A 13,770-nucleotide genomic window follows, 5' to 3' on the forward strand; every position below is an offset into this window, starting at 1 on the left:
TTTGTCTTCCCAAGTCACTGCCATGTGTGCTGGGACCCTGCTGTCCTGGGGATTACTTGCCCATGGGAAAGGGTAAATTAATTCCTTCTTTTGCTTTTCTTGCATGCATGGCTTTTGCTCACCAATTAATCTATTAAGATTAATTAAGATTAATTAATTTATCTCAGCAGAGTTTTCCCACTTTTACTTTTCTGATTCTCTCCCCAGCCCAAGGGGAGGAGTGAGGAAGTGGCTGCACAGGGCTTTGTTGCCAGGTAGAGTTAAAGCACAACACTTCTTTAAGAACCCAAAGATAACCATTCTTTACTTGCAATACAAAGACTCCTTTTCATTTCCATAAACGTTAATTATCAGGAGGACAGAGAGACATAACACTGAGTTTTAAAGCAAAAAAAAAAAAAAAATCTATTTGGCCCATTGTATAACTAATGATAAACTTATTTTTGCCAAGACTTTAAGCTACCGATAGACTAAGCTCTGTGTTTGTTAAATTGTAAACACAGTGAGGGCTTTTATTTTTTTGCATCGAACATCACAAATCAATCTCTTTCAAATACCTCCCTCTCCAAGAACAAAGTTCATTAAATCATTGCTTGCAAGTTTGTTTTTTGGTATTTTGTGGGTTTGTTTGTTTTGTTTTATTTTTCCCAGTCTAGTGTTAAACGTGGTAAGACGAAACAGGTGACTGGCACATGAAAGCCTGTGATGGTGAGGGGGCATGTAAGTTATCTCAAGTAGCTTATTAACATAAGCTGTTAACAGCAGTCCACTGCAGAAGTCGCACGGGCTGCATTTCACATCCCAAGCTGCCATGTCCCCTGGCAGGGACACTGGAAATGCAAGGGAGAGGTCTCATCTCTGAAGCAGCAGGGCTCTCTTTTTTTAGTGTGCCACAGGTGCAGCTGCCCTCACACTGCCCCTGCCCGGGGCGGCTCTGGGGCGGCAGGGCCGTGTCCCCTCACACCTGAGGCAGCTGCTGGAGCCGCCACTCCACCGGGGGAAGGGAGGGCCGCGGCTGGATCAACAAAGGCCCCCAGGGTAGGCTAAGGAGGGCTAACGAGCTCCCGGGAGAAAAGTCTCCCTGGATGAGCGCTGGAAACCAGGAGAAGAGGGACACCTGCCAAGCACCCAGCTGGATTTTTCCTCCACCAGCACCGAGAGTCCCCAGCGGGGCTGGGAGAGGCCAGCCCGTTTCTCTCGTGGCCGTGTGAGGCTCCAGACGCGCAGAGAGGGGCGGGGACGCTCTCCAAGGCGGCAGCCGGCGGCACGGGGCACCGACGGCGCAACTACAGCTCCCGGCATGCAACGCGCGGAGACGGCGCACGCGGCCCCCCGCGTTCCGGTCCCAGCTCGGTGGGGCGGACAGCGGGACTCGCCAGCGCCGCCCTGCCCCTGCCGGCGGCTACGGCGGCCCAGGCCTGGCGTTGATTATGGCCCTATCACGACTTTTCTCTCCTCTCGGTACCCGGGCGGTGCCGCCGCGACCGGAAGTGCCCGTTGCCATAGCAGCCCGTCTCCCCGATGAGCATGCCGGATGTCCCCGGAAGCGGTCGGAGCCGGTGTTCCGTGCGGAGACGCTCCCTGACGCTCCCGCGGCCGCGCCCCACGTGGTCCCGCCGTTAAAACACCGCGGGTCATTCATCGCAGCGCCCCGCGGGGCCGCGCTGGCCGCGCCCCCCCGCGCACGCCATTGGCCGAGCGCCGCTCCGCCCGCCAATCGGCGCCGGCCACGCTCCGACCGCAGGAAACCGCACATGGAAAGTCACGATTGGCGGCGGCGGCTGCAGGCCCCGCCTTCCCAAGCTCTCCATTGGCTGCATGTTTGGCGTGGTGCGCTGCTATTGGGCGGAGAACCGCCGATCCCCCCCACCCTGGGGTTGATAAGGCGGAGGGGGAGGGCCGCGGCCGCTCCAGCGGGATCGGCGGCGGCGCGGGACGGGCTCGGGAGCGCGGGGCGGCGGCGCCGGGGGCTCTTCTCTTGTCACTGCGGCCGCCATGAAGTCGGTCTGGGGGCTCGCTCTGGCGTGTGTGCTGCTCCTGGCCGGTGAGCGCCTGCGGGTTTCTAGAAGGTTCTGGCGGCGGGGTGTCAGGGTCCGGGCCAACAGCCCCCCCGCCTTTCCCCGCCGGGTGCTGGGGTGAGGGGGAAGGAGGGCCCCGAGGGGAGGTGGGGTCTCGGGCGGGACCCCTGAGCCTGCCCCGCGGGGAGGGGCAGCGGTGCTCGGGCCCCCGCCTGCCCTGCCCGGGCCTGGCCCTCTGGGGGGAGGGGGCCGTGCGCTCATGCGCCGTGACGGGCGGGGCGGAGGGGGAGGGCGGGAGGCGGCCTCCCCTTGCCCATCTCCCGTGTCTCCGGGTGGGCTGAGCTCCCCTGGGGGGAGGCCGGGGGACCCGAGGGGCAGAGCTGAGCATGGAGATGTGGGGTGGGGTAAGCGGAGAAGCTGGGCAGTGCGTAGTGCGGGGATCGGGCTCAGAGCACTGGCTTCCTTGTTCTTCCAGTGTCGGTCAGAGCCGATGATGTGGATGTAGATGGGACCGTGGAAGATGACTTGGGCAAAAGCAGAGAAGGGTCTCGAACGGATGATGAAGTTGTACAGAGGTTGGTACCTGGGGCGCCCTGGTTTGGGGAGGGTCAGTTTGAGCACCGGTAATGCCTCAGGAGTAAGGGTGGAACGCTATTCAAAAGAGAGATCCGGTCAGCTAGGGGATATAAAACATTCCTGTAAAAGACTGTTTGCTTTTAAATAAAAACGAACTTGAGAACTTGGATACAGAAATGTCAACATGTTTTTATAGAATATCGATAACTCTTAATTGGCGTTTACTCGTGCATGTCATAAATGTGTCAGTTTAGTGCCTGTAGATGAAATAGCTCTATGCCCATGAAATGCTTCATGGTGCACCACATGATGAGGACTGCAGTAGCTTTACGATTACCTGTATTATTCCCTGATTTTTTAATGCAAAAAGTGTCACTTGCAAGCATGAATTTTCACTCAAGTTTTTGGCTTATGGTTATGTAGTTGAGGATGGCTGCTCTTGCACTTGACTCTTTTGATCATGTAATTTTGTGCTGCATCAGTGATTAGGTGTTATTGCTGCTCCTTTCTGATAAAATTAAATCAGTTATGCTGTTTGTGGACCAGACACCTTGATAGGTTTTTCATTGTCCTAACAGAGAGGAAGAAGCTATCCAACTAGATGGCCTAAATGCATCCCAGATCAAAGAAATCAGAGAAAAATCTGAGAAGTTTGCGTTTCAAGCAGAAGTGAACAGAATGATGAAGCTAATTATCAATTCTTTATATAAAAATAAAGAGGTTAGTGCTTTTGCCTGCAGAGCATGTTAGAATTTTGGGAGGTGTGTGTCTGTCTCTCTCCTGGCATTCCTGACTGCTGGTTTCTATTTCAGATTTTCCTGCGTGAACTTATTTCAAATGCTTCAGATGCTTTAGATAAGATACGGTTGATATCATTAACTGATGAAAATGCTCTTGCTGGCAATGAGGAACTTACGGTCAAAATCAAGGTAAGGATTAGTTTAGATACGAGCATCTCTTTCAAAGAAGTGGTGGAGGAATGTAAAAATACACTGCATCATTAAATTTTTATTTTTGGCTTAATACTGATGCAAATACAAACTAGGACCACATGAGGACCCTTGCGATTAACTTTATCAAAGATGACTCCTTTTTTAATAGTAAAAATATGTTTCTTTTTTATGAAGAGCAACTGAGCTGTTGGACTACTTTGAAGGAGGGGTTTTATCATTTCTGTAGTTACTGCAAATTCAGTTTATTATGGCTAGGCATGTTTGAATTTGAATAGCTATTATGTACCAACTTTTCTTTAGCATGTATTAAAATTCACAGAAGTCAAACTGCATTTTTGTCTTTATTTTTTTTTCAGTGTGATAAAGAGAAGAACATGCTTCATGTTACAGACACGGGTATTGGCATGACAAAGGAGGAGCTAGTTAAAAACCTCGGTACCATTGCAAAGTCTGGTACAAGTGAATTCTTAAACAAGATGACTGAAATGCAGGATGACAGCCAGTCAACATCTGAGTTAATTGGCCAGTTTGGTGTTGGCTTTTACTCTGCTTTCTTAGTAGCAGACAGAGTTATTGTCACATCAAAACACAACAATGATACTCAGCATATTTGGGAGTCGGATTCAAATGAATTCTCTGTGATCGATGACCCAAGAGGGAACACCTTAGGACGTGGCACAACTATAACGTAAGTATTAAATTTCTTTAGTCTTAAAATAAAAGAGGTTGTGTGGGTACAGTTTGCTTATTGGAATATGTGAGTGACTTTAGCTTTGTGACTGACTTGTTTCTTGTAATACAGCTTTATTCAGTTTAACAGAAATATGCAAAATACAAACTGCGTCCAAAAAGAAATGTAGTTCACTTCATGTTCTGTTAGATGAGCTAACAAAACTATGAATGTCTTGACAACTGTCAGCAAGTAATTCCAGACAGTTCAGCTGCCTTCAGGCTCATTCAGTCACTCAACACAATTCTGGCCTGGCAAAACCTATACAAGGGCTGCAGAGCTTTGCTTGGAAACTGGCTGCCCTTTATATATCAGTGAGGCTGGTCTGCTGCATATTTCAAACTTTTGAAATTTGAGGCAGTTTGCTAGTCCTGTTTTCATTGCTTTCATGAGCAGGTAAATTTATTTGGTCTGGGTTTAGAGGATGTCTTTGTGGAGGAGGCACTCAGTGTAAAAATATTGATCTTTGTGCTCTAGTTTGAGGTAAAGCTCAAGGGGGTGCATCAGGATGCCAATAAGTATCGATATGACTTGGTGTTTTCATTTAACTTCAGAATACTGTGTTCTGCCTCAGCCAGTGAAAAGAGTTGCTGGTTGAGTAAGGATTTATTTTTTAAGACATGCTTGGAGCTAAACAAATAAAAAAGCTCACTTGCATAAATCTGAATTGCTACAGCTAGAGCAAAAACCATAGGTTGTTCTGAGTTGGGACCCACAAGGATCATCAAGTCCTGCTCTGAAGTGAATGATCCCATATGTGGATCAACCCCCACTCTTGGTTATTAGCACCATGCTCTGGCTCAGTTGGTCAATCTCAGTGGCATAAGAAATGTATATTCTGCTATAAAACTGTCAAAATACTTGTCCAGTACTTTAAAAGGTTTACAGTTTCATTGGGTTTTTTTTCTTTAGCCTTGTCTTGAAGGAGGAAGCATCTGATTACCTTGAGCTGGACACTGTTAAAAATCTAGTAAAGAAATATTCCCAGTTCATAAACTTCCCCATATATGTGTGGAGCAGCAAGGTAAGTGTATTTAATTGAGTGCTCAGTGTAAGCTTTCGTTATGACAGCTGTCTGGCCAGATCTTTCATGAAGGCTGAGGGCCTGCTATAGAGCTGCTTCTTGTCTAATTTCTAAAAATCTTCTGTTCCTGACTCTTTTGGCTGCTATTTTACTGGTTATTTTTTTTTCTCCAAGTGCTGGTCTGTTGCTAAAATCACAAACTTTAAAGGAATTAGGTTTTGTTCTGACTCAAAGAACTTTACCAAAGGAAAAACATTCCTAATTACTGATAAGGATCTTTCTTCCACTGGTCTTGGTAGATAGAAGCTCTGTTAAGTTCTCAAACAGAGCCATGGCTAGATACCCTTCTGAAAAAAACAGGGAATGTCTTAGATTTTAGGCCTGTTGTGATGTTTTCATGGTGTAGCACCAACTTAAAATCCACCAAGGCTCTGATTAGCTTTGTGTAAAGCATTGCAAAACTTAAATTTGAGTGTGATCTCCCCTCCCCTCAATACACAAGAGTGTATTGAAGGAAAGTATGTATTAATGAAAAAGCAACTGAAAAATACTACCCATAGAGAAGCTTGCATCAGACAAATAACAGGAGTCAGGGTAGTGCTGTGAAAGATTAGGCTGTTTGAGAGAATACTAGAACATACCTGGCAGGAAGTCAAGTTCAAATCCCCTCCTTTGGTTGTCTCTAGACAGAGACTGTTGAAGAACCCATTGAGGAGGAGGAATCTAAGGAGAAAGAAGAAGAAACAGATGATGAAGCAGCAGTTGAAGAAGAGGAGGAAGAAAAGAAACCAAAAACTAAGAAGGTAAGTTTTGTTAGCTCTGGGGTCCTGTAACTCATGTCAGATAGATAGCAGTTTTCCTAGGTAGCCTTGCAGAGGTGCATTTGGGTAGTGTGTGCTTTCAAGAAGCAAATCCTTTTTAAAGCAAGGTGGTAGGAGAAAAGATTTTAAATGGAACAGGCTAGGCAGAAGTCAGGCAGATGATTGGCAGTAGCCTTGTGAAGCTGTGGTCACAGCTAATTATAAGCACTTGCATGAACTGCTTGAAATGGTAGCAGAATTCTGTAATCTGACACTGTTGACAAGTTTAAATTTAATATACTCTGCTGGGAAGATTTTTCCAGAGTGGCATTAGAACAGAAATACTGGTGCCTAGTGAATGTGTTAAATGTACATGGAACACACAACATTGTAGACTAAAATTTTGTTCCCATGTGTTGCACTAATGTGTATACTTCAAATGAGAATGTCCAGGTCATTGCATAATTTTGTAAATTAAAAAGAGCATATTTGGGATTTTTACATTCTATTTTATGTTTTGGCTTCAGTGGAGTGAGTGCCTTTAATTTGCCTAGCCTGAAGAAGTTTTTATACTATTCTGTTTACCTAGGTTGAAAAGACTGTCTGGGATTGGGAGCTCATGAATGACATCAAGCCAATCTGGCAGAGACCATCTAAAGAAGTTGAGGAGGATGAATACAAAGCTTTTTACAAAACCTTTTCCAAGGTAAGCTCTGGGCATCAAGATGATTCCAAAGCAAGTTTGCTGCAGTATCTCTTGCTATGTAAATAAAACTGAGTGGTTATAGGATGGGCTATTTCTGAAGAATGGATTAACTGCTGTCAGTAGATGGAACTGCAGAGAGCCTGGAAGGTATAACATCTCAGTCAGGAAGTAATCTTTTTTTCCAGAGAGGAGGTACTGCCATTTAAGTGTTGATTAATCTAGATTTGGAAAGTATTGTGTTGAAGCTCATGTGGAGCTTACTGATTTGTTTAAATGTTGACAGAGAAATTTGTATTTAGTCTGAAGGCTGTGGTGTTGGTTGCACATGGTGGAAGGAAGAGGGAGAGAGAGTTTCCTAGAAGTGTTGTCTTTGTATCACTTCAGTGTAATGTGTTACTCTGGAGTAACTTCTTAGCTGTGGTTACTCTATCGGTTATTCTCCTGTTGGTAACTTTTTAGTGACGTTTGTTAAAATCCAGCAAAACTTGGGAGGTCTCTAGGACGGTTATTTTTACATAAGTAACTCTGCTCTTGTAACTTCAACTTTTGTCTCCATGATCAACCCTAGCATAGTATGGCTACGTGGATTAGTTGCAAAATAATTGCTCTTATTTGGCAAATGCATGTTATTATTGGAAGTGTATTAACTCACTGTTATTTTCCCCATGTCAATTAAAAGCGTTCTCTCTTCACAGGAACACGATGACCCGATGGCATACATCCACTTCACTGCTGAAGGGGAAGTAACTTTCAAATCCATCTTGTTTGTTCCTAATTCTGCTCCACGTGGACTGTTTGATGAATATGGATCCAAAAAAAGTGATTTCATTAAGGTAGGACAGAATAGTGTATGAGTATAGTTTTGAGGAAAAGAAAAAAACCCTGAAGTAACCTGGGTGCTCTGTGCTCTTGTAATTCAGCTGTACGTTCGAAGAGTGTTCATCACTGATGACTTCCATGACATGATGCCCAAGTATCTTAACTTCGTTAAGGGCGTTGTAAGTATTATAAATCCTACTTGTATTTAGTTTCTCTTTTTAGCTTCAAATACTGCCAGATACACTTAAACCTTTCTTTCTCAATTAGGTGGATTCTGATGATCTTCCTTTGAATGTATCCCGTGAAACACTTCAGCAGCATAAATTGTTAAAGGTAAGCCAGTTGATTTTAAATTCCTTCATTGTAAGCACACAACAGCAGCAAAGTTTAGAAGACTTAATGGCTTGATGGATTTTGTTTCATGACTCTGAAATTACTGTAAAGGAAACTCTGTTACTGCTGTTTCCAGATTACCTTTTTACTTCAGGTCAGGGATACAAAGTGGAATCTATTCTTTGAAGTGAGGTTGCATTGAGGGCTATTCCAAATACTTATTGTTGGAACTCAGTATTGCTGCTTTTTTTTAGGTGATCAGAAAGAAACTTGTTCGCAAAACTCTCGATATGATCAAGAAAATTGCAGAGGAAAAATACAACGACACATTCTGGAAAGAGTTTGGTACTAATGTGAAGCTTGGTGTTATTGAGGATCACTCCAATCGGACCCGACTCGCTAAACTTCTGCGCTTCCAGTCTTCTCATCATGAAAGTAACCTCACAAGCCTCGACCAGTACGTGGAAAGAATGAAAGAGAAGCAAGACAAAATCTATTTCATGGCTGGTGCCAGCAGAAAGGAGGTAAGAGTGAAAGAAAGACGGAAGGATACAGTATATTATAGCTTGTAGTTATAGTACCATAAATGTTGTGAATTCTGTATTTACTGTAAATGTGGAGACTCCATGCTTATGTCACTACTGCAGTTCAGTTTTTCTGGTACCAATATTTGCCAGAGAGTTGTACAGGTTTTGGTAGCTGATGCTACCATGCAATTAAACTGACATCTTAAATGTTTTCATCCTAGGCTGAGTCCTCGCCATTTGTTGAGCGTCTGCTGAAAAAGGGCTATGAAGTGATCTATCTGACTGAACCTGTAGACGAGTACTGTATTCAGGCTTTGCCAGAATTTGATGGCAAGAGGTTTCAGAATGTAGCAAAAGAAGGAGTTAAGTTTGAAGAAAGTGAAAAGTCTAAAGAGAGTCGGGAAGCCTTGGAAAAGGAATTTGAGCCCCTGTTAAACTGGATGAAAGACAAAGCTCTCAAAGACAAGGTAAAATATTGTGTTATATGTAGTGACTATTTTTACTTGTCATACTTGCTATACAACATACCTTGCAGATTATTTGAGCATAGACTTGACAATAGCTTCTGTCTTCATGGGTAAACTTTTATGGACATCTTTATTCAGGAATATAATGAATTAGAATGTCATCTTAAACATTTTTCAGAAATTCTTCAATTGACAGGAAGTGCAGCATTGCTTACTTTATTCACTGTATTAGCTATTATCTCTGTGAACTAACACTAATGTGTTTTGGGGTTTTTTTTCTACAGATTGAAAAAGCTGTGCTATCTCAACGTTTAACCCAATCTCCATGTGCTCTTGTGGCGAGTCAGTATGGATGGTCTGGTAACATGGAAAGAATCATGAAGGCTCAAGCTTACCAGACTGGGAAGGATATATCTACAAAGTAAGCTTCCAGTCCTGTAGCAGCAGACACAGAATGCAGTTGAGGCCTCCCTTGCTTGGTGTGCCCATAACAAGCTTCCACCCAGTTCAGATGATCCTGGGTGTTTTGAAGGTCATTTACAACCCAGTCAGTCTCCATTGTAGCCTTAAACTGTTATTTTCAAGCCCAATATGTAAAACTGCCTGGTGAGCAAGACCCATCAGTGGCATTTGGGATCTGCCATTTGTTGACAAGAGAAGATGAACTTGAATGCTTTTTATAGTTGCACCAGTATTAGGTAGCGGGGATTACACTTGTTACTTGTTGCTGTCAGTGTAACCAGTGTATGTAGATTTAAAGATATAATTGGGTCCTGTACTTAGTGCATTTCTCTTCCCAGTTACTATGCCAGCCAAAAGAAAACGTTTGAAATCAACCCCAGGCATCCACTGATCAAGGACATGCTGAGGCGAGTCAAGGTAAATAAATAAACAGTAGTGAAACATTGACTGATTTGGCTGCATACAACCTGCTTTAACAGGTCTGTTTTGATTTTCTTGTCTTCTCCCATGTTAGGAAAATGAAGATGACAAAACTGTTTCAGATCTTGCAGTGGTATTGTTTGAAACTGCAACTCTGAGATCAGGATATATGTTGCCAGACACTAAAGAATACGGAGACAGAATAGAAAGAATGCTTCGTTTGAGTTTAAACATTGACCTGGATGCAAAGGTTAGTTTGTCTTCCACCTGGCCTGATAAGTGACTTACTGTTGCTCCATCTTAAAAACTGCAGCTGCTTGATTCACTTGCATAAAATAAAATGTACCCAGCTTCCTGCACTTAAGTGGGCCACCAAAAGTCCAGCCATGAGTCTGTACTTGATATTCATGTTCTCCCTTCCTTGCTCTTCTTTGTAGCTGCTTGAGATTCTCTTATTTCATTAATGCTTTTCAAGTGTATTCCTGTCCTTAATGAAGAGCTGGCTCTGTGACAGTAAAGTGGGCACACAGGCCTTTGGTCCCTGTCTCTCTAATGGAGAAATTCCTAAGTGGGTACAAATAATACAGGATCTCATAACACTGGGCAAGAACTTCTGCTGGCTGTTTTGCTGGGGTGGATCAGTGTTAAACAGATCTTACTTCTTTTTCCTTTGCTTGTGGCAAATGTCAGGAAATGATAGTGAATACTTCCACAGCCTGTATTCAGTTAGTGCACAACTAGTTAAACAACCTCAGCAAGTAAAGCAAATTGCTTGTCACCTTTGTGTGCAGGTGGATGAGGAACCTGAAGAGCCTGAAGATGCAGCTGAGGAGGCAGAGCAGGATGAAGAGGAAGTGGATGCTGATGCTGAGGACAGTGAAACACAGAAGGTAGGGTCGCAAGTCTGATGCTTTCCTGAGAATATTTATGTGCAACTTTGTCTGTGGGTGCTATCTGGCAATAAAGTTGTTCACTTTGCCTTTCATGACATTAGATTTTAGTGTCAGGTGTTCCAGGCTTTTCTTGGAGGAGAAAAATATTATTAAACTGTATTGTGAAAAGATGGCTCTGATGTATGTTCAAAGCTGGAGCTAAATTAAGCTTTAGAGATTGTAACAGTGCCCTGTGCCAAGAAAATGGCAGCAAATCCTCTAGTGAAGGTAATTATCTGTGGTATTTCCACAGCTTGAGGGCAAAAACTTCAACAAACCAGCAAGAGTGTAATTTTAAATGCTTAAAATACAGGCTTGGAACAACACTGCAGACAACACCATTGCTTCTGAACAGTTCACCTGTCATGTGAAGTCAGCTTTCACCTAGCTCATGTCTGCAGCTCTTATGTCTTGATGGATTTGCTGAACTCTTCTAATGCCATAGCTTCTTGATAATGCTAACTTGTGAAATTGTTGTGAGGTCCCTACTGGGCCTGCTTTTGGAAGACACCTGCAAGACGATATCCTGTGACTAGTGCAAATATCTAGCTTACAGCAATATTATTTCCTGATAAATGTCAGATTAGGTAAGAATAAATTCAAGAAACAGTATTTATTTAATTTAATACCTACTTAATTTTGATGCCACTACCGTTATGTTTGTACAGTGTAACCTGCAATGACAGTAATACAAATTTCTGTTCTTCTGGGACAGTTCTTGTAACCTTCTTCCACTTTCAAAAAGTAATATTCTGATTCTCTTCTTGTCTTCACAGGAATCCACAGATGTGAAAGATGAACTGTAAACTGCACTCGACTACTGTCCTGCATTGGAGGGTTAAGAGGGAATGTGAATTAGATTTTGGTTTTTTCCACTGTAAAATGTTGAGGGATGGTATGGGGTTTTAAGGGTAAAGGAGGCTTTTTTTTTAAGTTCACTTTTCTAAAAACATTCCTCATGAATGTAAATTTGTATTATTTAACTGACTTGGTGTAAAATCTTGTCATGTACAAAATAAAATGTTCCCAAACACCACCAGCTCTAAATTTTTACATAGCAAGTTCATCTAGTGAGCTAGCCAGAAGGGAGTGAAGGCATGGTCCTGAGTGTTCAGGTCCTTTGTGCTATAACAGGCTCTTGGTTGGCAATCCTTGGGCCTTCCCATGCTGGCGCAGCCACAGCGACTTGTGTGGCATCTGCCAGTGGCTGAGATTCACGTTTACAGACCTGCTGTGCTGCTTAGCCAAATACACCTGGGAGCTGAGAGCTGTACTGAACCGGCTAATTGAATTAACTGTCTGAGTTGGGCATCTCCTGCAAGCCTGAGAAAGGAGGAGATGGGGTCTTTAAAATGGCATTGGAAGTGAAGCCCTGACAGCTTGTGCCGAACTCTGTGACTTGACTCCATAGAATAGGCAGCAGAAGCTTTACAAATGAGAGGGGAAAAAACATTTCCTTTCACTAAATATGTGGACAGCTACCACCAGAACTGTCTGACTGCTTGTGAGTGGGTATCATCCTCCGTGGCACTTGGAAACCCTACCTTTGACTTGTGTGGTAGCTACAGCAGTTGTTTTCTACAGGTTTTTTTAAAGGTGGTAGTTCTTTTTGCATACTCTTAATACTGTTACTCCTAAACGTTTTCCCTCTTGTTCTAGGTCTCTTGTGGCAAAGCACTGTAGATAGTTAATGTAACTGAAGCTTAACCTGGTTAGTTGTAGACATGTTGAACTTCCATTCATTATGTTAATTTTATGTAGTGGTTGGATGAAGCATTTTCTCACTAGTGCCTCTACACATTTACAGTGAGGGTTTGGGGGATTTTTGTTTGCCTTCTCCTGTGGAAGAAGGACATTGGAGTGGTGCTTTTGCACAGTGATTCTATTTTAGAACCAACCTTTTCTGGTTTGTTAACTTCAGTGAAGTTACAAATTTCTGCTGTCTAAAGCAAAATAAGCTTTCTTATTAGATGAGAGGGCACTGACGTGAAGAACTTGCTTTCTGTTTACTAAGCTTCTATATTGCCCCAAATATGCCATGTATTATTGTAGTTGTGTTAGGGTTTAGAGAGTTGGATTGAAGTCTGAGGTGCAAAGGCAGCTTACTTTGGGGGCCTCTCAAGGGAGCTTGGGAGGGCTCTGGTTTCTGCTCACTGCAGTGATATCCTAGAGAAGAGCCTTTTATTATTGGCCCAGGCTGAGTGGTCTAACATGAGTCTCAACAGCTGGCACTGGCAGCTTTAGAAACAGCCTTTGGCAGGGAGTTCCTGAGCAGGGCAGGGGCATCATTTCTTGGAGCACCTTCCCCTACTATAGCCATCAACCTCCTGAAGTGCCACTTATTTTCAGTGATAGACTCAGAAATGTATCATTACTACCCACACTTCTGTATTTGATCTCTGATAGCAAAGGTCATTCCCACCTCCTGTATGGTTGGGAAGGATTTTGCCTAACAAACTAAAGGGGAGTATTGGAAGTGTGGGGTGGCCTCCTCCAGTATTAATAAATTACTTGTAGATTCAAACAAACTTCATTCTATTGTATAGCTGAAGTTCTCATTGCTTTGATTGGTTTGAGGGTGTCAAAACGGATTAAATTTCAGAAGTAATAAAGAGCATTCTTGAGAGTTACACTTCGTGCTTCTTCATACACTTCAGCTGAGGGTATCATGTGCAGCGTAGCTGTGGTTGAGCTGCTTTCTCTACACCCTGCAGTGACAAGGGTTAGCCATTGACAAGCACAAAATGTGATTATTACAAGCTTCTAAGTTTACCCTTTTTTTTGTCAGGTCTGAAGCAAAATGGTGTCAGTAGTGGAAGTGTCTCCCAGTCAGCACTGTTTCTTTGAGTGCTGCAGCTAAGCTGATTCTGGGGCTGTCACCTCTGTTGTTAAAGCTTGGTGCACTGTCAGCTTTGCTATTCCTAAATGGGCAATAATGAGGACGTTTCCCTCAGTGCTAGAAAAGGCTGAGCTCCCTGTTGCTCAGTTGCCAGTAGCAGCAAG

General features: G+C 43.6%; 1 protein-coding gene across 1 annotated transcript; it reads left to right on the forward strand.

Moving 5' to 3' along the window:
* Window positions 1-1,883: 1,883 nt before the first annotated feature.
* Window positions 1,884-11,803, forward strand: HSP90B1 (heat shock protein 90 beta family member 1). The gene is made up of 18 exons (XM_063395711.1): window positions 1,884-2,044; window positions 2,494-2,593; window positions 3,173-3,314; window positions 3,407-3,523; window positions 3,904-4,235; window positions 5,190-5,301; window positions 5,988-6,104; window positions 6,691-6,807; window positions 7,503-7,640; window positions 7,728-7,805; window positions 7,894-7,959; window positions 8,214-8,483; window positions 8,708-8,953; window positions 9,238-9,374; window positions 9,754-9,832; window positions 9,930-10,085; window positions 10,627-10,725; window positions 11,544-11,803. The coding sequence occupies exons 1-18, from the start codon at window positions 1,996-1,998 to the stop codon at window positions 11,571-11,573; spliced, it is 2,385 nt and encodes a 794-aa protein (XP_063251781.1). The 5' UTR covers window positions 1,884-1,995; the 3' UTR covers window positions 11,574-11,803.
* The last annotated feature ends 1,967 nt before the right edge of the window (window positions 11,804-13,770 follow it).

The sequence above is a fragment of the Prinia subflava genome, chromosome 4 (genome assembly GCF_021018805.1).
Source record: "Prinia subflava isolate CZ2003 ecotype Zambia chromosome 4, Cam_Psub_1.2, whole genome shotgun sequence".
Classification (NCBI taxonomy): domain Eukaryota; kingdom Metazoa; phylum Chordata; class Aves; order Passeriformes; family Cisticolidae; genus Prinia; species Prinia subflava.